Source organism: Salmo salar, chromosome 21 (genome assembly GCF_965601325.2).
Source record: "Salmo salar chromosome 21, fSalSal1, whole genome shotgun sequence".
NCBI classification, from domain to species: domain Eukaryota; kingdom Metazoa; phylum Chordata; class Actinopteri; order Salmoniformes; family Salmonidae; genus Salmo; species Salmo salar.
The window spans coordinates 45,087,245-45,111,507 of NC_138311.1; the positions used below are offsets into that span (position 1 = coordinate 45,087,245).

The 24,263-nt window shown below is 43.1% G+C and overlaps 1 protein-coding gene across 2 annotated transcripts in view; it reads left to right on the forward strand.

Annotated features, from left to right (window-relative positions):
* The window catches only part of LOC106582389 (NEDD8-conjugating enzyme UBE2F), an 88,022-nt gene that overhangs the window by 46,312 nt on the left and 17,447 nt on the right, over positions 1-24,263 (forward strand). For both annotated transcript variants that reach the window (XM_045704817.2, XM_014165456.3), the window contains 2 exons: positions 15,445-15,477; positions 17,537-17,599. In XM_045704817.2, coding sequence (XP_045560773.1) covers positions 15,445-15,477; positions 17,537-17,599 — 96 coding nt within the window. The remainder of the gene's footprint in view (positions 1-15,444; positions 15,478-17,536; positions 17,600-24,263) is intronic.

The following is a 24,263-nucleotide window of genomic DNA, read 5'->3' on the forward strand; positions in this document are numbered from 1 at the left end:
TGGGACGTAGACTAGGTCTAGCCTACTTAATATTGGCCATAGTGAGACAGCAACGTGAAGAGATCGTGGCTATGTCCGAATATCCGTACTTGCGTTCTAAATAGTAGGGATTTTGGGTATGCAAAAACAGACTTTTATAGTATGTGAAATTGGTTAAATTGAGCTTGCTTTATATGCCAGGATTTACGAATGGAAGGAATCAACACAATTGTGCATTAATGAGGCATTCTCAGTATGGATGAGCCTAGTGTGTTATTTGTTTCTGCTTTCGTTTTTACTAAACAGTGCTTTTCTAAATATTATGTAGTACAATTATTACACAGCATGTAGTTTTAGTAAATAGTATGCAAGACAGATTTCAGACATAGCCATTGTCTCTTTTTGCACACGCTAGTCAGTAGGCATATATGAGGGTGCTTGTTATTCATCGGAGGCATTACTTGCTAGCATTATGCTGAGCATGCCTTGTGGATAATCCACAAAGGTAGTTAGGAGAGTCTTATTTCTGCCTTCCTCCAGCAGTCTCCACGAGGGAGGTGTAATACATGGGACTGAGTATCATCTCACTACAATGAAAGCAAGATCTCTCTATCTGCTACCAGTAGCTGGCCCGTAGGAACAAGCTCCCTATCTGCTACCAGTAGCTGGCCCGTAGGAACAAGCTCTCTATCTGCTACCAGTAGCTGGCCCGTAGGAACAAGCTCTCTATCTGCTACCAGTAGCTGGCCCGTAGGAACAAGCTCTCTATCTGCTACCAGTAGCTGGCCCGTAGGAACAAGCTCTCTATCTGCTACCAGTAGCTGGCCCGTAGGAACAAGCTCTCTATCTGCTACCAGTAGCTGGCCCGTAGGAACAAGCTCTCTATCTGCTACCAGTAGCTGGCCCGTAGGAACAAGCTCTCTATCTGCTACCAGTAGCTGGCCCGTAGAAACAAGCTCTCTATCAGCTACCAGTAGCTGGCTCACAACATTCACCCCTGCCCGACCCACCTGTTCACACCCCCATCTCCAGCGCCCATATCACTCGTTGCACATGGTCTCAAACTGCACTATTTAGTTTCTTTCCGTCACCCACACACTTTTAACATTTAGATAATAAAGCATTTGACCTTTCCATTCTTTTAACAATGGAGGATTGGTTGGCTTACAGTTTTAAAGTATACTTTTTTTTCAAGAAGATTGACAAGAAAAGTATCGTCCAACCCATCGGGTATCTCGAAAAAAGTATTTGATCCCCTGCTGATTTTGTACGTTTGCCCACTGACAAAGAAATGATCAGTCTATAATTTTAATGGTAGGTTAATTTGAACAGTGAGAGACAGAATAACAACAAAAAAATCCTGAAAAACGCATGTCAAAAATGTTATAAAATGATTTGCATTTTAATGAGGGAAATAGATATTTTACCCCTCTGCAAAACATGACTCAGTACTTGGTGGCAAAACCGTTGTTGGCAATCAGAGGTCAGATGTTTCTTGTAGTTGGCCACCAGGTTTGCACACATCTCAGGAGGGATTTTGTCCCACTCCTCTTTGCAGATCTTCTCCAAGTCATTAAGGTTTCGAGGCTGACGTTTGGCAACTCGAACCTTCAGCTCCCTCCACAGATTTTCTATGGGATTAAGGTCTGGAGACTGGCTAGGCCACTCCAGGACCTTAATGTGCTTCTTCTTGAGCCACTCCTTTGTTGCCTTGGCTGTGGGTTTTGGGTCATTGTCATGCTGGAATACCCATCCACGACCCATTTTCAATGCCCTGACTGAGGGAAGGAGGTTCTCACCCAAGATTTGACAGTACATGGCCCCGTCCATCGTCCCTTTGATGCGGTGAAGTTGTCCTGTCCTCTTAGCGGAAAAACACCCCCAAAGCATAATGTTTCCACCTCCATGTTTGACGGTGGGGATGGTGTTCTTGGGGTCATAGGCAGCATTCCTCCTCCAAACATGGCGAGTTGAGTTGATGCCAAAGAGCTCCATTTTGGTCTCATCTGACCACAACACTTTCACCCAGTTGTCCTCTGAATCATTCAGATGTTCATTGGCAAACTTCAGACGGGCATGGATATGTGCTTTCTTGAGCAGGGGGACCTTGCGGGCGCTGCAGGATTTCAGTCCTTCACGGCGTAGTGTGTTACCAATTGTTTTCTTGGTGACTATGGTCCCAGCTGCCTTGAGATCATTGACAAGATCCTCCCGTGTAGTTCTGGGCTGATTCCTCACCGTTCTCATGATCATTGCAACTCCACGATGTGAGATCTTGCATGGAGCCCCAGGCTGAGGGAGATTGACAGTTCTTTTGTGCTTCCATTTGCAAATAATCGCACCAACTGTTGTCACCTTCTCACCAAGCTGCTTGGCGATGGCCTTGTAGCCCATTCCAGCCTTGTGTAGGTCTACAATCTTGTCCCTGACATCCTTGGAGAGCTCTTTGGTCTTGGTCATGGTGGAGAGTTTGGAATCTGATTGATTGATTGCTTCTGTGGACAGGTGTCTTTTATACAGGTAACAAACTGAGATTAGGAGCACTCCCTTTAAGAGTGTGCTCCTAATCTCAGCTCGTTACCTGTATAAAAGACACCTGGGAGCCTGAAATCTTTCTGATTGAGAGGGGGTCAAATACTTATTTCCCTCATTAAAATGCAAATCATTTTATAACATTTTTGACATGCGTTTTTCTGGATTTGTTGTTGTTGTTATTCTGTCTCTCACTGTTCAAATAAACCTACCATTAAAATTATAGACTGATCATTTCTTTGTCAGTGGGCAAACGTACAAAATCAGCAGGGGATCAAATACTTTTTTCCCTCACTGTATGTCATGTCTTCAAATATGCAGACAGATTATAATTAAATTGATATTGTAATACTTCTGCCAAATTTCTAACTCCGCCCATAACTTTTGGACTTCATAGCATTCCCAGAATGCATGGATTATTGAGTCATTGTTAGTTTTACAATTTTGATGGTATGGAACGCCCTTCTTGCCTCGTTTCTCAGATCATTCGCAGCTTTGTGGAAGTTACCTGTGGTGCTGATGTTTAGGCCAAGGTAGCTATAGTCTTTTGTGTGCTCTAAGGCAACAGTGTCTAGATGGAATTTGTATTTGTGGTCCTGGTAACTGGACATTTTTTGGAACACTGTTATTTTTGTCTTACTGAGATTCACTCTCATGGCCCAGGTCTGACAGAATCTGTGCAGAAGAGCTAGGTGCTGCTGAACCAGATCATCAGCAAACCGTAGACATTTGACTTCAGATTCTAGTAGGGTGATGCCGGATGCTGCAGTATTCTAGTGCCTGTGCCAATTTGTTGATATATATCTTGAAGAGGTTGGGGCTCAAGCTGCATCCTTGTCTCACCCCATGGCCATGTGGAAAGAAATCAACAAAGCATGAGAAGACTTTGCTTATATTTAGGTTTGTTAGTCAATCACTTCTGTGGATTGGGGTGATCAGTCCTTGGTTCCAAATATTGGCAAAGATGCCAGAGCTGAGGAGGATGTTAAAGACTATAACCAATTTGGAATTTGTGGTCTGTATATTTTATCATTTAATTTAGGGTACCATCAACACCACAGGCCTTACTACAGACACCCTGGTTCAAATCCAGGCTGTATCACAACCGGCTTTGATTGGGAGTCCCATAGGGCGGCGCACAACTGCCCCACTGGCCGGGTTTGGCTGGTGTAGGCCGTCATTGTAAATAAGAATTTGTTCTTAACTGACTTGCCTAGTTAAATTAAGGTTACATTTTGATTTTAAAATTAAACCATTTAGTGTTCAGCGAAATAACAACACAATGTCAAATACAGGTAGCCTAGTCAAATTATTAACATCCAATCACAATAACTGTTATTCTCTCGCGGGAAACCTTCACTCTTGCGCAGACATGACAATTTGGAAAATAAGCCTCATCGAAATTGCAACAAGCGGTTCTGTGAAAATTGTATTTAATCAAAAGCCACTGCCAGAATTTTTGGATTGGACTGCGCTCAGAGTTTCCTGCCAAATCGCGCAGTTAAGACACTGATGCCCTTTGCAACCACATACGTATGTGAGAGTGGATTCTCGGCCCTCGCTAGCATGACAACTAAATACAGGCACAGACTGTGTGTGGAAAATGATGTAAGACTGAGACTCTCTCCAATACAACCCAACATTGCAGAGCTATGGATGTCCTTTCAAGCACACCCTTCTCATTAACCTGTGGTGAGTTATTCACCATTTTTGATGAACAAATAAGGTTTTATATGTAAGATGGCTAAATAAAGAGCAATATTATTGATGATTATTTGTGCCCTGGTCCTATAAGAGCTCTTTGTCACTTCCCACGAGCCGGGTTGTGACCAAAACTCATACACATTCTTATGTTTAATAAATATAGTGTGTGTGTGTGTGTGTGTGTGTGGCAGGCTTACAATGATGGCAAAAAACAACATTTGAGAGTGCGCTGACCCTGGTGCTAGAGGGGGTACACAGCTGGAGGTTGAATGTTTGAAGAGGTACGGGACTATAAAAAGTTTGGGAAACCACTGGTTTAGTGTATTCTGATTTTCTGTGGCTTCTTCAATTACATTGAGCTGGTTTCTGATGTACTGTTCCTTCTTTTTTCTTAGTGTATTTCTGTAATGTTTTTGTGTTTTTCAATAGTGAAGGTGTAGGCCAAGGTTTTCTATGTTAGTTTATTGCCTTCATCAATCCATTCGTCATTATTGTTCATTTTTTTAGGTTGTCTGCTTGAATTTTTTTTGATTTGATAGGGAAGCTGGAAATATATCAAATATACTGTTTAGGCTTTCTACTGCCAAGTTTACACCTTCACTATTACAGTGAAATGTTTTGTCCAGGAAGTTGTCTAAAAGGGATTGAATTTGTTGTTGCCTAATTGTTTGTGGGTATGTTTCTACACTACTTTCCTTGCATCTGTAGCATTCCTTAATATTTTGGAGTTTCTCTGGCTTTGATGCCTCAAGATTGAGTATTGCTCTGTTCAAGTAGACTGTGATTTTGCTGTGATCTGATAGTGTCAGTGGGCTGACTGTGAACGCTCTGAGAGACTCTGGGTTGAGGTCAGTGATAAAGTAATCTACATTACTTCTGCAAAGGGATGAGCTGTAGGTGTACCTACCGTAGGAGTCCCCTCGAAGTCTACCATTAACCAAGCATGCGACAAAGCTGCAGGAGTTTTTGTTGGTTGTTTTGTCGTAGTTGTGTCTAGGGGGGGTATATTGGAGAGGGAATGCTGTCACCTCCAGGTAGGTGTTTGTCCCGCTGTGTGCTGAGAGTGTCAAGTTCTTGTCCAGTTTGGGTCGCCACAGTCTTGTACATGTCCCTGGGCCTGGAAATGGTTGATCTCCCCATCCAGGATGGAGAAGCTGTCATCATTAAAGTATGGGGATTATATTGGGGGATATAGGTAGCACACATGAGGACATTTTTCTCTGTAGAGAGAATTTCCTTTTTAATTTCTAGCCAGAGGTAAAATGCTCCTGTTTGACTAATTTAATATAGTGGGTTAAGTCTTCTCTATGCCAAATCAGCATACCCCCTGAGTATTCTCTGTTTCACACTTGGGAGTTTGGTGGATGGGACTACCAGGTGTGTGTGTGTGTGTGTGTGTGTGTGTGTGTGTGTGTGTGTGTGTGTATGTGTGTGTATGTGTGTGTATGTGTGTGTGTGTGTGTGTGTGTGTGTGTGTGTGTGTGTGTGTGTGTGTGTGTGTGTCTCTCTCTCTCTCTCATTAAATTCAAAGGGCTTAATTGGCATGAGAAACATGTTTGCATTGCCAAAAGTAAACATTACAGTCACAAGTTTTAAAATAATAGACATTTCAAATGTTATATTATTGGCTATGTACTGTACAGTGTTGTAACAATGTGCAAGTAGTTGAAGTATGAAAGGGAAAACAAATGAACAGATGCATATAGGTTGTATTTACAATGTTCTTTGTGTTCCACTGGTTGCCCTTTTCTCATGGAAACAGGACACAAATCTTGCTGCTGTAATTGCACACTGAGGTATTTCACCTAACAGATATGGGAGTTTATCTATGTTTGATTTGTTTTCAAATTATTTGTGGGTCTGTGTGATCTGTAAGAAATGTGTCCCCAATGTGGTCATACATTTGGCAGGAGGTTCGGAAGTGTAGCTCTGTCTCTCTCCTCTCTCGTCTCTCTCTCTCTCTCCATCTGTCTCTGTGGTTGTGTCTACACTTGATACTTACATGCTACTTCTGCTATCAGAATACGAAGATCGCACTGAAAAAAGACACGTCTAGATGCTCAAAAGTTGCTTTGTGGTCTGATTGTGTTCAGATCTGGCTGGCCAGCGGGTGGTCAGGGATGTAATGTGTGGATTTCTCCTCAGTCTCGACACAGTCAGGCTACCGAAAGCACATAGAGTGGGCTACGTCATCATCACTCCTCCCACAAGTCTCCTCGTGTGTTTTGGGACCGAGAGGCACCTTTTCATTAAAACGTTGGAGGAAATACGCCACTAGTGTGTGAGGAATGTGTTTGCTGCTCATAAATACTATTTGTTTTTTAAATAAAACAATTTTTTGCTTGGCTAGAGTTATGCTGACCCGTTTGCAATCCCTTTTAGCGTTGCTTGCTACCTATAGAGTTTAGCTGGCTAGTTAGCTCCAGTAGTTAGCTACTGCCATCAGTTGTAGTGTTATCTTATTTAGCCTATTCCACCATTTATAGAATGTTTACTGGCATTTGAATATAGCGCGGGAAAAGGGAATCAGGACACAGTAGACACATATACATGTAGGTGTAGATGCATGACGTGTTCCGAAGTCTAGACACAGCCTCTCTCTCGCTCTGTCTTTCTCTTGCTCGCTTTCTCTCATCTTTCTCACATTAAACAGAGATGACAAGTGACTGTATCAGTCCTTCTGTTCCCAAACTCCTCTAGAACATCATGCGAGTCTGTTGCTGGGGAAGGATTATGGATTTCATTATCATCAACCTTGAGGTGGACTGAGCGAAACAAAAGCGACTCGATCATCCAATCCTCAGACAGTGACCAATGGCCAATCAGCCTCTGAAAGCCTTCTCTCAAACACAAGCCTATAAAAAGAGTTATCGGTTTCTGTAGCTTGGATAGATAAAGATGTCTGGATCTCCTCCTCTCCTCTCGTGTCCTCTTCTCCTGTCCTTTTCTCTCCTTTTCTCTCTGTCCTGTCTTCCTCCAATGTCAAACAGTACTGGCCAAAACAGGAAGTAATTTTAGTTCTATGCTAGTTTCATAATTTCTTCCCTTAAATGTCTCATTAGAGGAATGTGAATGGGAACCTGGATTGCCTTTGATTATCAAATGAACAACATCACATAAAAGCACACATTTCTTTGAGCTAGCTTCCCCGCACCTCTCTGATTCAGAGGGGTTGGGTTAAATGCGGAAGACACATTTCAGTTCAATGCATTCAGTTGTACAACTGACTAGGTATCACCCCTTTCCCTTTAAGGTAGTGTCTTAAGGCACAGCTCAAAGATTTCTTAAACTTGTTCCCAGACTATCGGCTGTGCTCTGCAGACTCCAGTTTCTACCCTTGCACAATAACAGAGAGACAAATAGCCCATCGTTCTATCTGCAGGTGTAATTGATACCAGTGTTTGTGTCCTTCGATGGGCCCCAGGATCTCCTGGCCCCTCAGCCTCCTGCCTAATCAATCAGGGTATTGATATCCCCCGTCCCTGGTCCCCTGGTCGATGAGTGCTAAGAGTGAGCACCTGACTATTAACTACTGTGTGGGTGGGGAGGTGTTGGATGACACACATACACTAACAACATTGTCTTGTTAGGTACATTTGTAGTTTTTGGCCAAAAAAAAAATAGTTTTGTTTTTGGTCAAAAATACTAAAATCACCATGAAATCTGCAAAAATAATTGTTTCATCTGTTCACCAAGTATTCCACACATAAATAGACGTGACTGTCTCAATGGAATCAAGGTATGAAATTATTGTTATTTTCAAATAAACTCAGCAAATAAAGAAACGTCCCTTTTTCAGGACCCTGTCTTTCAAAGATAATCCATAAAAATCCAAATAACTTCACAGATCTTCATTGTAAAGGGCTTTAACACTGTTTCCCATGCTTGTTCAATGATCCATAAACAATTAATGAACATGCACCTGTGGAACGGTCGTTAAGACACTAACAGCTTACAGACGGCCGGTCAATTAAGGTCACAGTTATGAAAACTTAGGACACTAAAGAGGCCTTTCTACTGACTCTGAAAAACACCAAAAGAACGATGCCCAGGGTCCCTGCTCATCTGCGTGAACGTGCCTTAGGCATGCTGCAAGGAGGCATGAGGACTGCAGATGTGGCCATGTCCGTACTGTGAGACGCCTAAGACAGCGCCACAGGGAGACAGGAAGGACAGCTGATCGTCCTCGCAGTGGCAGACCACGTGTAACAACACCTGCACAGGATCAGTACATCCGAACATCAGACCCGCGGGACAGGTACAGGATGGCAACAACAGCTGCCCGAGTTACACCAGGAACGCACAATCCCTCCATCAGTGCTGACTGTCTGCAATAGGCTGAGAGAGGCTGGACTGAGGGATTGTAGGCCTGTTGTAAGGCAGGTCCTCACCAGACATCACCGGCAACAACGTCACCTATGGGAACAAACCCACCGTCGCTGGACCAGGCAGGACTGGCAAAAAGTGCTCTTCACTGATGGGTTGCAGTTTTGTCTCACCAGGGGTGATGGTCGGATTCGCGTTTATCGTCGAAGGAATGGGCGTTACTCCGAGGCCTGTACTCTGGAGTGAGATCGATTTGGAGGTGGAGGGTCCGTCATGGTCTGGGGCGGTGTGTCACAGCATCATCGGACTGAGCTTGTTGTCATTGCAGGCAATCTCAATGCTGTGCGTTACAGGGAAGACATCCTCCTCCCTCATGTGGTACCCTTCCTGCAAGCTCATCCTGAAATGACCCTCCAGCATAACAATGCCACCAGCCATACTGCTCGTTCTGTGTGTGATTTCCTGCAAGACAGGAATGTCAGTGTTCTGCCATGGCCAGCGAAGAGCCCGGATCTCAATCCCGTTGAGCACGTCTGGAACCTGTTGGATCGGAGGGTGAGGGCTAGGGCCATTCGCCCCAGAACTGTCCAGGAACTTGCAGGTGCCTTGGTGGAAGAGTGGGGTAACATCTCACAGCAATATCTAGCAAATCTGGTGCAGTCCATGAGGAGGAGATGCACTGCCGTACTTAATCCAGCTGATGGCCACACCAGATACTGACTTAATTTTGATTTTGACCTCCCCCTTTGTTCAGGGACACATTATTCCATTTCTGTTAGTCACATGTCTGTGGAAATTGTTCAGTTTATGTCTGTTGTTGAATCTTGTTATGTTCATACAAATATTTACACATGTTAAGTTTGCTGAAAATAAGCTGCGTTTACTATCTCTTTTTGGGCTTAGTTGTTGTCAATTTGCAGTGGACACATTATTGTAATTATGTTCTGGCTCTCGGACAAAAATCGTCCCACGGCTGAATCTAGTTGCCAACCCCTGATATATAGTATTCATTTTTTTATATCTGTGTCCGTATTGTCCATTACTTTCTAGTGGATAGACCATATGGTTCAAGAGAATGGCCTAATGAATGAAAAAAGCATACATTCAACAGTGCCATTATTTTCAATAAATGTTTCAATTAACATTTACAACAAAGGCGTATTGACATAGTGATTTTGCTCGGTTTTTGCTCTGACATATATTGTCAACTGTGGGACCTTATATAGACAGGTGTGTGCCTTTCCAAATCATGTCCAATCAATTGAATTTACCACAGGTGGACTCCAATCAAGTTGAAGAAACATCTCAGGGATGCACCTGAGCTCCATTTCGAGTCACAAGGCAAAGGGTCTGAATACTTATGTGAATACGTTTTTTTATTATTTGCATAAAAATCTAAAAACCTGTCTTCGCTTTGTCATGATGGGGTATTGTGTGTAAATCGATGAGGATTTTTTTAATGTATTTAATCCATTTTAAAATAAGGCTGTAACGTAACAAAATGTGGAAAAAGTCGAGGGGTCTGAATACTTTCCGAATGCACTGTACCTCCATCTCCACAGTCTGACAATGGAGACTGTATTCCCTAGCCGGCCGGACGCTCTGCGGTCCATTTCAGTGGTTGTCATGAAGTGTGTGTGGTTTGTGGGTAATGTATCACTGGCATCAATCACTGATGCAGCTTTCTGCATTTTTATTTCTGAATGTACTGTGCCTTTCAGCAGTGAGTTGCAGTAGACAGAAGTAACCTATATTGTTAATACTTAACAGGCTGCTTTAAATGAAGAACCAACAAGATCTTGAAAAGAGCAGGTAAAAAAATGTGAAGCTTTTTTGCATTGTAGAACCTGGCCCGGGGCATTCTCCATGATAAGTGTATGTCAAATGAGTGGGTGTGTAGATTAGTACATTGCGTGTGTGTGTTCGAGAGGGTGACGATGTCCTGTCTCTTCACTGTCAGCTCCTGTCACCTCTACTGTCACCTCTCCTGTGCAGCACAGCTCCAACCCACACAGCTACTGTCACCTCTCATCTCTCTCCTCTTCCACTAGGCAGCCCAAACACACACACACACACACACACACACATTCACTCAGGCACAAAACATGTGTCAATAGATAAACATAGGCACACACCTACATATTTAGCCATTTACACTCTTTCTCACACACACACACACACACACACACACACACAGTGCTTGACTCATTTTGAATTGGCAGCCTGACAAAAGAGGATTTTTTAAAATAATTTGTCTATCCATCCTACTCACCTCCAGTGACATGCCCAAAACTAACTTCTACCAACACAACATGTCCTCATTTCTCTTTAATAGTCTTCATTCTTCCTCCCCCACACATTCTCCCCCTCCCCCTTACTATTCACTTAAAAATAGACTGCTATCGCTTTGCGGGGGGGGGGGGCGTGCTCTTTGGTAGTTGCAGTAAGATCTGATCAATAGTTACATACTGTATCCATAGATCCAGTCCTCTTTGAACCAGTGGAGAGTCCTGTTTAACAAACTGAGTGGTATAGGAAGGCTAAATGCAATCACAAGCAAGAGAAGGCTTGAAACATCTAGTTTAGTTGGTGGATAACTCCCATAGCCCTCAGCTGTGTGGTGTTAGGGAGCCTTTTGTGGGTTAGTTTTCCTGTAGGATATCACCGTAGTAATGTCAAGGATGGAGAGCAAGGACAGGTGACTGTCTGTCTTCTTATCTATTCATGTGTTGTTGGTTCTCTTATTCATCATTCAATACACATAGGGTTTCTAATGGACAGTGCATTCTTAACAAGTGGTACAGTAGGCCACTACACCTGAGTTTAGTTATTGACCATGCTCTAGCTAAGCTACATCATGCTCTGGGTCTGCATTAGAATATTCCGCTACCGAAGAATGGTCAATCAAATAACCGACTAATCAGCCTGTTACCAACCCGTAGTAAACTTTTGGGAAAAAATTGTGTTCGACGAGATACAATTCTATTTTGCAGTAAAGAAATTGACGAACTTTCAGCATGCTTATAGGGAAGGACATTCAACAAGCACAGCACTTACACAAATGACTGATGATTGGCTGAGAGAAATTGATGATAAAAAGATTGTGGGGGCTGTTGACATTATTGATCATAATCTGCCGGTGGAAAAACCTATATGTTATGGCTTTACACCCCATGCTATATTGTGGATAACGAGTTACCTGTCTAACAGAACACAGAGGGTGTTTTTTTAATGGAAGCCTCCAACATAATCCAGGTAGAATCAGGAATTCCCCAGGGCAGATGTCTAGGCCCATTTACTTTTTTCAATCTTTACTAATGACATGCCACTGGCTTTGAGTAAAACCAGTTTGTCTATGTATGCGGAAGACTCAACACTATACGTCAGCTACTACAGCGACTGAAATGACTGCAACACTTAACAAAGAGTTGCAATTAGTTTCAGAGTGGGTGGCAAGGAATAAGTTAGTCCTAAATAAAAGCATTGTATTTGGGACAAATCATTCACTAAACCCTAAACCTCAACTAAATCTTGGAATAAATAATGTGGAAATTGAGCAAGTGGAGGTGACTAAACTACTTGGAGTAACCCTGGATTGTAAACTGTCATGGTCAAAACATATTGATACAACAGTAGCTAAGATGGGGAGAAGTCTGTCCATAATAAAGTCCTACTTTACCCTCTTAACAGCACTATCAACAAGGCAGGTCCTACAGGCCCTAGTTTTGTCGCACCTGGACTGAAAACGGACTTAGGAAAATTACAATTGGCTCAGAACAGGGCAGCATGGCTGTCCCTTGGATGTACACAGATAACTAATATCGCTCATGGCTCAAAGTGGAGGAGAGATTGACTTCATCACTAATTGGATTGATGAGCGGTATTGACAAGCTGAATGCACCGAGCTGTCTGTTTTGAACTACTAGCACACAGCTCGGACACCCATGCATACCCCAGAAGACATGCCACCAGAGGTCTCTTCACAGTCCCCAAGTTCAGAACAGACTATGGGAGGCGCACAGTACAACATAGAGCCATGACTACATGGAACTCTATTCAACATCAAGTAACTGATGCAAGCAGTAAAATGTTATTTTAAAAAAACGATAAAAATACACCTTATGGAACAGCGAGTGACTGTGAAGCAACACAAATACACACACACAATAACATACGCACTACACACGTACACATGGATTTAGGACTGTAGATATGTGGTAGTGGTGGAGTAGGAGTCTGAGGGCACACGGTGTGTTGTGAATGTATTGTAATCTTTTTAAAATTGTATAAACTGTTTTAATTTTGCTGGACCCCAGGAAGAGTAGCTGCTGCCTTGGCAGCAGCTAATGGGGATCCATAATAAATACAAATACAAATTAGAATCAAACCACAGATCTTGGTAAGGAAAGTAAACTGCAGGTTTATTATGCACAATGGTATTTTCAAGGTCAAGAGCTGGATCTCGTTAGAGAAATAAGATAGAGGGCAGGTCCTGTAGAGAAAGGTATTGACTTTTTCATTTAAATGCAATTCCACCAACTTTCAATCATTGTGTCTGTCAGCAGTTTGCATCACAACCCTGGAAAACATTCTTTGATGTTTTATTCCATGTCTGTTTTATAGGCCCATCTTCAGTGTGTCCTGCTCTTTGATGGGACCACACTTTGTTTTATAATGAAATAGCAAAGTGATAAGCGTAAATTGGGCTCATTGCCTTTGTTTTCTGCGATGCGTATATCTGTTTTAATGTGTATCTATTACCATTAGAAAACCCCATTAGGGATAGTATCCCAGTCATGTTTTCTTGTTCTTATTGAGACTCTCATCCTGCCCTGCATGTGTGACAAGTCTATGACATTATCAGTTGGCAGGGGAACAGAGTTGAATGTCCACACTGACGTTAAAGATATTTATGACTAACCCAAGACGGTTCATCCGTGTCGTTTTCAATGGGAGCAAATGTAGCATAGTGGGCAGAACAAGCAAGGAGGTGGGCAGAGCCAGGCACAAGCTAGTGAGATCCTAGTGGCACATTCTAGCATGTATATTTGCATATTTCCTTTGGGGAATATTCTTCTCTGTGAACTGCGTGTGTGCAATACTTAATTTGCCTTTTTTTTTTTACTTTGGAAAATATACAAAACGTAGTGCACTCGTTCGTAACAGATTCTAGCTTTGAAAACTGAAAACTGTATTGCCATCGGCTTTTCTTGGATGAGAAAATCAGCAGATTGTTGGCCCAGTTCCATCTCGCTCCGTACTCTCCCACTGCCCACCACTGGGCTTCCTCTCCTCACCATATTTGGTGGGGAGGGGAAATTCCAACCGGATGCTTGAGATTTTTACATCCGGTGAAACATCTGGCTTCTTGTTCTGTCTGTGCTGGCATCCTGGAAGTGAAGCTAGCATACATGAATACGTTAAGATCTACAGGTAACTGTCAAAATAATGGAAACACTTGAGTAAATGATGGATACAAAGTATATTGAAAGCAGGCACTTTCACACAGGCGTGATTCCTAAGTTAATTAAGCAATTAACATCCCATCATGCATGTATAGAAATGCTGGGCAGGCCATTATTTTGGCTACCATGACTATGCCCCTATAGGATGACAATGTCCCCATCAGCAGGTTATGAGTGGTCACTGAATGGTTTGATGAGCATGAAAACAATGTAACCAACCAGGGTTGGTCCCTGGATGGGAGACCAGATGCTGCTGGAAGTGGTGTTGGAGGGCCAGTAGGAGGCACTCTTTCCTCTGGTCTAAAAATAAATATCCCAATGCCCCAGGGCAGTGATTGGGGACATTGCCCTGTGTAGAGTGCTGTCTTTTGGATGGGACATTAAACGGGTGTCCTGACAATCTGTGGTCACTAAAGATCCCATGGCACTTATCGTAAGAGTAGGGGTGTTAACCCCAGTGTCCTGGATAAATTCCCAATCTGACTCTCATACCATTATGGCCACCTAATCATCCCCAGCTTCCAATTGGCTCATTCATCCCTCCTCTCCCCTGTAACTATTCCCCAGGTCGTTGCTGTAGATGAGAATGTGTTCTCAGTCAACTTATCTGGTAAAATAAAACTCATATTCCATGGCCGTCTGTCACCAGATCTAAACCCAATTAAATACATGGGAGATTCTGGAGCTGTGCCTGAGACAGCGATTTCCACCACCATCAACCAAACACCAAATTATGAAATTCTCGTTGATGAATGGCGTCGCATCCCTCCAATAGAGTTTCAGACACTTACAGATATATGGCAAGCTGCATTGAAGCTGTTCTTATTCATGGTGGCCCAACACCCTATTAAGACACTTTGTTGGTGTTTCCTTTATTTTTGTCAGTTACCTGAATTAAGGGTAATTGTTTACACATTGTTTAATTCATTTATCTCTTTATGATTCATGAATTCACACCCCTCTGAGATGCTCAATTACAAATGCCAGTATCCTTTTATAATGTCCTCAAAATAGATATGCTAATTAATACCCATCATAATCACTTCTTCACAGTGTTTGAACATCAAGGAAATTTGCCTAATACGCGCTGAGAGACAATCCACTTGCGTATTCACAAAAGGTTCCCGTTTTCGTAAGATACAATGGTGCCTGTAGAGACGATAGAAAGCCCCGCTTTATAATCTATTTGGGGAATTCAACTATTTTGTTTGTTAATTTGATGGAATGAAATTGCTCAACGATGACCTGGTTATTAATGACTAGTTTAGTTTCACTTTTAATGGTACATAAAATGTGATGGATGGTCTATGGATGATCTCAGGATGGTCTATGAATGATCTATGGATGATCTCAGGATGGTCTATGAATGGTTTATGAATGGTCTATGGATGGTCTATGAATGTTAATTTATGTTTTTGTCTGTTTCTGTGTCTTTCAGGATGTAGTCTGGGGATTGAACTCCTTGTTTACCGTAAGTACCTTTTAATCAATAAACTGATTTGACAATTATCTTAAAATGTGTTCGTTCTTGATGTACAGTGCCTTCTGTAATGGGTGATCTATCACCAGCAACACACAGAGGTGACAGATCAGTGCCACAACAATTACCATAACACATAGGGTATACAGTGCCTTCAGAAAGTATTCATACCCCTTGACTTATTCCACATTTTGTTGTTACAGCCTGAATTCAAAATGGATTGAATTGATTTTTTTTCTTGCCCAGCTGCTCTCAATACCCCATAATGACAAAGTGAAAACATGTTTTTAGACATTTTTGCAAATGTATTGGAAGTTAAATACAAAAATATCTAGTTTGCATACAGTAAGTATTCACACCCCTGAGTCAATACATGTTAGAGTCACCTTTGGCAGTGATTACAGCTGTGAGTCTTTCTGGGTAAATCTCTAAGAGCTTTGCATACCTGGCTTGTACAATATTTGCACATTATTCTTTTTTTAAATTCTTCAAGCTATGTCAAGTTTGTTGTTTATCATCGCTAGACAGACATTTTAAAGTCTTGACAGCTTTTCAGGCCGATTTAAGTAAAAACTGTTTGAAAGTCAACATTGGCCTCATGATTAAATCGCTGAGCAGTTTGCTTCCTCTCCGCCAACTGAGTTAGGAAGCACGCTTGTATCTTTGTAGTGACTGGGTGTATTGATACACCATCCAAAGTGTAATGTTTAACTTCACTATGCTCAAAGGGATATTCAAATTCGTTTTTTTTTTGTTTTTTTTTTACACATCTACCAATAGGTGCCCTTCTTTGCTAGGCATTAGAAAACCTCTTGTCTTTGATTGAATCTGTGTTTAAAATTCACTGCAGGGCTGAGAGACCTTACAGATAATTATATATGGTAGTTACAGAGATGAGGTAGTCATTCAGAAATCATGTTAAACGCTATTATTGCACACAGTGAGTCCATGCTACTTATTATGTGACTTGTTAAGCACATTTTTACTCATTAACTTATTTAGGCTTGCCATTACCAAGGGGTTAAATACTTCTTGACTCAAGACATTTCAGCTATTAATTGTTCATACATTTTTATAAATGACTAAAAACATCATTCCACTTTGTGTGTAATCCAGTGACAAACAAAATTAATTTAATCCATTATAAGTTCAGCCTGTAACACAACAAAATGTGGAAAAAGTCAACGGGTGTGAATATATTTTCTGAAGGCACTGTATGCCCATAAATGAGGAACAGGTACACTGAGGATGTTAAAATCTCTTATTTAAAAAAAACAACAAACAAACCCGTTTCCTAACATTCCCCAAGCATTTTGTGTAAACATTGAGGAGAAAACAGGTGGGTAATGAGAATTTGCGTGTTAAGTGTTTCTGGAATGCTGTGTTGCTTGGTGGCTGTGTCCCACGGTAATGATAAGAGACTAACCGATATGTTTTTTTGTTGGTCGGATTCCCATTTTTCTGCAGATACACTGTTTTACAGCACGGAAATGAAAGAGTGTAATTTCTTCACACATGTTATCAAATTGCCATCTAAAAGAGAGATTGTTCAAGAAATATGCTTAAAATGTGTTTCTTATATTGTAAAATAATAACACATCACGAGACTGGTCGCAAATGATCAGATAAGCATGACATTTCCTTTTTTCATCCTTTTTATTGAAAATCTGTTATCTGTGACATTTTCGTCCGATACCAATATATCGGTAAAAGGCCAATTTCAGCCACTAATATCGGTGAACCGATATATCGGACGGACTCTGGTGGTGCTGCAGCCTGATGCTCAGTCATGCCCTGAGGCTTAGCTTTTAATCAGGAAGTGAGGCGCTCGCCACACAGGCCTTGCCACCATTTTATCTCCCTAATAACACAATGCGCCTCGCTCGCCATGCACACAGTCTCTATGGCAACAGGATTATTACACTACTTTGTTTGTCAGTTAGTATCACACAACAACAAACCTAATAGTCTGGCAAGTGGTTGTTTGTTTTAATCTTGGTTAGCAGGTTGTTGTTTATTTAAACAGTTGTCGCTCTCTCATTTCCCTCAGGATCTACTTAACTTTGATGACCCATTGAACATTGACGCGGCCGAGCATCATCTGCGTGATAAGGTAATGAAACCAACCAGTCCACCTGGAGGGAGGTCATCTTCCCTCTATCCTGTACATGGCCTTACATGAGCAGCAGGAAGTTGGAATTGTTGTCGGAAAGCTCTACAAGTGGAATGTGGGGTAGTTCTGTAGAACTCTCTCTCACCACCACTGGACTGTGAGTGGGTCAAATGGACCATTCAGAACCACTAGAGACTGGGCTGTAGTGACTGGGCTGTAGTGTATGTCTCACTCGGTATGTCTAAGCAGGGCACTATATAGTAAATAGGAAGCCATTTGGGATGCACCCTATGTCTCATTCTCCCTGCAGGAGACAGACCAGTGTGTCGACGTGGATTAACTTACATCCTGTTGTACACACTGCTGCTGAAACATCCAGCCAACCAGGCCCCCAAGAGCTGGTCTGGGATCAGAGGTTCCCAGAGGAACTTACATCCTGACACATTAACTACCGGAACAGCGAGCCCCTAAGCCAGCCCCCCAAGAGGTGATCTGGGAACCTCAGATCCCAGAGGAACTTACATCCTGACACACTGACTACCGGAACAGCCAGCTCCCCAAGAGCTGGTCTGGGATCAGACTGTTGTTGACATGAGTGATTGGATTCACTGTGATGTGTCTCCTACCGTACTGCAGGCCTAGCCTGGCCTAGTAGCACCATTGCAGAGAGACAGCGCTAGCAGCTGTTCCAACCGCTCCATAATTAAACTGTGGTGGGACCACTCGCACTCCCTCCCAAATGGTGCTCGGCTGGGGCTTGCAGTACTCCCAAGGTGCTCCCCAGTCCCCAGCCAGGCATGTGCTTCACTGCAGAGAGACGGAAAGAGCAGCTTAATATCTCAACAGCAGGGCAGGACTACTGTACTGTCTTCGTGGACTCATGCTTTATTATAGGTGGTTTACAGTCAAACGCTCCCTAAAACACTTCAGCGAGCAGGCCTTTCTAATCGACCTAGCCCGGGTATCCTGGAAGGATATTGACCTCATCCCGTCAGTAGATGATGCCTGGTTGTTCTTTAAAAGTGCTTTCCTCTCCATCTTAAATAATCATGACCGTTCAAAAAATGTAGAACTAAGAACAGATATAGCCCTTGGTTCTCTCCAGACCTGACTGCCCTTGACCAACACAAAAACATCCTGTGGCGCTCTGCATTAGCATCGAATAGCCCCCACGATATGCAACTTTTCAGGGAAGTCAGGAACCAATATACTCCGTCAGTTAGGAAAGCTAAGGCTAGCTTTTTCAAACAGAAATTTGCTTCCTGTAACACTAATTCCAAAAAGGACACTGTAAAGTCCATGGAGAATAAGAGCACCTCCTCCCAGCTGCCCACTGCACTGAGGATAGGAAACATTGTCACCACTGATAAATCTACAATAATTGATCATTTCAATAAGCATTTTTCTATGGCTGGCCATGCTTTCCATCTGGCTACCCCTACCCCAGCCAACATCTCAGCACCCCCTGTAGCAACTTGCCCATGCCCCCCACCCCCCGCTTCTCCTTCACCCAAATCCAGACAGCTGATATTCTGAAAGAGCTGCAAAATCTGGACCCCTACAAATCAGCTGGGCGAGACAATCTTGACTTTCTCTTTCTAAAATGATCTGCCGAAATTGTTGCTTACCCTGTTACTAGCCTGTTCAATCTCTCTTTCGTATCGTTTGAGATCCCCAAAGATTTGAAAGCTGCCGCAGTCATCCCTCTCTTTAAAGGGGGAGACGCTCTAGACCCAAACTGTTATAGACCTATATCCATCCTGCCCTGCATCTCTAAAATCTTCAAAAGTCAAGTTAACAAACAGATCACCGACCATTTCGAATCCCACTGTACCTTCCCCACTATGCAATCTGGTTTCCGAGCCATTCATGGGTGCACCTCAGCCACGCTCAAGGTCCTAAACGGTATCATAACCACCATTGATAAAAGACAGTACTGTGCAGCCATCTTCATTGACCTGGCCAAGGCTTTCGACTTGGTCAATCACCACATTCTTATCGGCAGACTCAGTAGCCTTGGCTTCTCAAATGACTGCCTCGCCTGGTTCACCAACTACTTCTCAGATAGAGTTCAGTGTGTCAAATCGGAGGGCCTGTTGTCCGGACCTCTGGCAGTCTCTATGGGAGTGCCACAGGGTTCAATTCTCGGCCGACTTTTTTCTCTATATATACCAATGATGTCGCTCTTGATTCTCTGATCCACCTCTACGCAGACGACAACATTCTGTGTACATCTGGCCCTTTGGACACTGTGCTAACAAACCTCCAAACGATCTTCAATGCCATGCAACACTCCTTCCAAGGCCTCCAACTGACTTTAAAAGCAAGTAAAACTAAGTGCATGCTCTTCAAACGATTGCTGCCCGCACCCTCCCGCCCGACTAGCATCACTACTCTGGACGGTTCTGACTTAGAATATGTGGACAACTACAAATACCTAGGTGTCTGGTTAGACTGTAAACTCTCCTTCCAGATTCACATTAAGCATCTCCAATCCAAAGTTAAATCTAGAATTGGCTTCCTATTTCGCAACAAAGCCTCCTTCACTCATGCTGCCAAACATCAGCTGTCAGAGCAGCTTACCGATCACTGTACCTGTACACAGCCAATCTGTAAATAGCACACCCAACTACCTCATCCCCATATTATTACTTACCCTCTTGCTCTTTTGCACCCCAGTATCTCTACTTGCACATCATCATCTACACATCTATCACTCCAGTATTAATGATAAATTGTAATTATTTTGCCTCTGGCCTATTTATTGCCTACCTCCCTACTCTTCTACATTTGCACACACTGTACATAGGTTTTTCTATTGTGTTATTGACTGTAAGTTTGTTTGTGTAACTCTGTGTTTTGATTTTGTTGCACTGCTTTGCTTTATCTTGGCCAGGTCGCAGTTGTAAATGTGAACTTGTTCTCAACTGGCCTACCTGGTTAAATAAAGGTGAAATAAAAATAAAATACAGGAAAGGTCAGGCCTTCAGTCTGTTGGCCACTGCAGCAGGTCAATATCGGCACCGTCTCCTCCTGTGTAGAATGGAGGCTTTGACTGCCTGGCTTGGTGATCGGTTCACACCGGTTGGTTTCGCACACCAACACCCCAAGCCCTGTTCAAAACTCAGATTGGGCTTGAGGAACACAAACTAGAGGAAAAGAGACAGGAGAAAGTATGTGAGGGAAGGAAGGAACATGCTGAACTGATGTCTGAGAGGAGGCAGGAGACAGGAGAGGAGGCAGGAGACAGGAGAGGAGGCAGGAGACAGGAGAGGAGGCAGGAGACAGGAGAGGAGGCAGGAGACAGGAGAGGAGGCAGGACCTACAGGAAGTATTTATTTCAGTGGATGGTTTCCTCTGGTCTCTACAGTCCTGAGGGATCCGGTGTTGTCTTTTATTTCTAAAGTTCTGTCTGTCTAACCGTCGCAAGGCCTGTGCAGTGAATCTGTGTTCTGCAACATTACACACCTAAAACGTCCACCTTTTACAGTAGGAGTAGTGGTTGACATGTAGTTATTAACCAGTGCAGTATGTGCATATGTGCCGGATGTTTGTATGAAAACTATTAATCCACTTTAAAGTATATATTCTTTATTATGAACATCCGCGCTATTAACATCCTTGAGTTGCCAACTAAGTATTAAAATGTTTAATTCAAATTATTCCTTAAGCTCTCAGAATGATTTATATCTTCAATGAATGCAACATCATTTGCATATTACTGATCCAGGCCTTACATTTCCTTATGTGTTTTCCAGTTGTAGCTTCTAGCCTGGAGCTGTGCATTCAGACATGTATTTGCACATTATTTACATTTTGAGTTAGTCATACAATTAGATATATTCATTTAAAACCACTGTCTTCTGCAGACCTCATATTTCTCAGCTTTGTGTACTTCAGCCTTTCTACCAAACAGGCTTCTGGGGCTGGGTCCCAACTGTGTTGCTGTGGCAGCCATTTGGTCACATTAGGAGTATGGATCCTTCTGTGTGATGGTCTGTCCATCCTGTCTGTCTGTCTGAATGATGCTGCTCAACTGGGCAGAAGGCTCTGTTGGGGAGACGACTCATCTCTCACACACCACTGTAACTGTAAGGTTGTTGTTCAGAGCAGCCATTCAGACCAATTACAGAGAGAGTTACAAAGAGAGTAGTGTCCACAGGCCATAGTGGGCTTCCTACACAGTGGGCCCCAAAACACTCAGGAAACAAGGTGCTACACTGTAAACTACACTGTGAACTGAGAAACCCCCTTGTGTTAGAACAGCTCCCCCTGGACAGTACCATTGATGCACTACTGTGACAGGTTCCCCTGGACAGTACCATTGATGCACTACTGTGACAGATTCCCCTGGACAGTACCATTGATGCACTACTATGACAGGTTCCCCTGGACAGTACCATTGATGCACTACTATGACAGGTTCCCCTGGACAGTACCGTTGATGCACTACTGTGACAGGTTCCCCTGGACAGTACCGTTGATGCACTACTGTGACAGGTTCCCCTGGACAGTATCGTTGATGCACTACTGTGACAGGTTCCCCTGGACAGTACCGTTGATGCACTACTGTGACAGGTTCCCCTGGACAGTACCGTTGATGCACTACTGTGACAGGTTCCCCTGGACGGTACCGTTGTTTTTCATATCAGGAAGAACTCGTCTCATCATCCCTATTTAGTGATTTTGAAGGTCAATTTGATTCACGCCACTCTGCAGGAAATGGGGAAATGAAAATAAGCAGGAATGGTTATCGAAACAGACCGAACTAAAAGTTTTCTGCTGTGTCAGAATGATTCTCAAGTCAGCTTCCCTGTGGCGTTGAAAATGGCTGAGTTGCACTAGTAACAGCCGGGGAAGCCAGGTCGGGTGTTGGTGTGAGTCAGGTCCACAATCAAGCAAAGTAAAGGAACGGTGGCCCATGCAATAGTCCCTAAAATATTTCTCAGCACTGAGTAAATTTCCAGTTCTGCTGAGCGCAGACTTGAAAATTGTGAAAACTTCCAGTGTGCTTTTACTGTGAACACTGAGGCTGTACCCGCTTTGTTCGTTTTAACAGGGGCTAAGTAGGCTATTGTGGCGATTTGATCATAACTAGGGCCTACCAGAGTGGCCTACCATCAAAAACAATGTAGAAAATGCATCCCATAACATTTTTACATGGAAATAGCTGTTCTATCATTCAGCCTACAGTAGCAGCCGATGTGTGGTGTTCAATGTAGGCCTACATTCCATGAGACTTTTGAAAATAAACATGCAGGGCTTGACATTAACCTGTTTATCCACTTGTCCTTCAGACAAGGAGGTGACTGAAAATGGTATTGTTTGATGAAAGAAACCACTTTACAAAATTAAAATGCATTACTATTCACATACTATTATTACAGAGAATCAGACAAATTATGCTACCCTATTGTCTACTTAGCTTATTCAAGCCTGTCTCGAAATACAACACTGCCACTTTAAGACAAAAAAAGTTATTTATGTGACTCACTATTCAAAGATGTCTTGAAATGTACAAGTTTTGTGCTCTTGTAGGAAGCAATCCCTCCCCTATTGCTGACTACAAATTATCTATAACTGGGCTGATAACTCACTAACTAGTAAAGGATATGAACAAAATGTGCACACCTGGCTACATGCAGCTCTTGCTTTGATCTCAAAACAAGCGCATCTACTCAGACCACAGCTGTAAACACAGTCTAGATCAAAATAAAGGGCACAGATCCATATACAGTGAGGGGGGAAAAAGTATTTGATCCCCTACTGATTTTGTACGTTTGCCCACTGACAAAGAAATGATCAGTCTATAATTTTAATGGTAGGTTTATTTGAACAGTGAGAGACACAATAACAACAACAAAAAATCGCATGTCAAAAATGTTATAAATTGATTAGCATTTTAATAGGAAAACTCTAGGAAGTTGAGTGAAGTTCAATATCATGCTTCTCTCCGTGGGCTGATAGAGTATTTATTCTGCGCGGAGGGAACATTGTACATGCTCCCTCACGCTAACACAGATCTGTAGTAGTTGTCCCAGCTGCCTCTCCCACCCCCTGCCAAGTGTGATGTCCACGGTCTGTGGTTCTCGACGTGAGGGCGGGGGCATATGTGAGGAGTGTCCAATCTCTGGGTCTCCCCTGACTCTGTAGCTGTGGCATGCCGACTGAACATCAAGTCACTGTGCAGGAGGGAACTGGGGAACCACAACTCACACGTCCGCCACATAGCACGTCTGCCTCACTAATGCTAAATGACCATGTAGTGACCATACTGATGCATCAGTCGCCCTGCTTACTGACTCCCCTGTGGTGTCTCTTCACAGGCAGCTGGGCCTCAAACTCTCTTGCTCTCTCTCGCGCTCTTTCACTCTCTGTCTCTTTCACTCTCTCTCTGTCCCTCTACCTCCCTCTTTCAGAGTGGTCAGGACACCTCCATGGGGGTCATCCCTCTACCTCCCTCTTTCAGAGTGGACAGGACACCTCCATGGGGGTCATCCCTCTACCTCCCTCTTTCAGAGTGGACAGGACACCTCCATGGGGGTCATCCCTCTACCTCCCTCTTTCAGAGTGGACAGGACACCTCCATGGGGGTCATCCCTCTACCTCCCTCTTTCAGAGTGGACAGGACACCTCCATGGGGGTCATCCCTCTACCTCCCTCT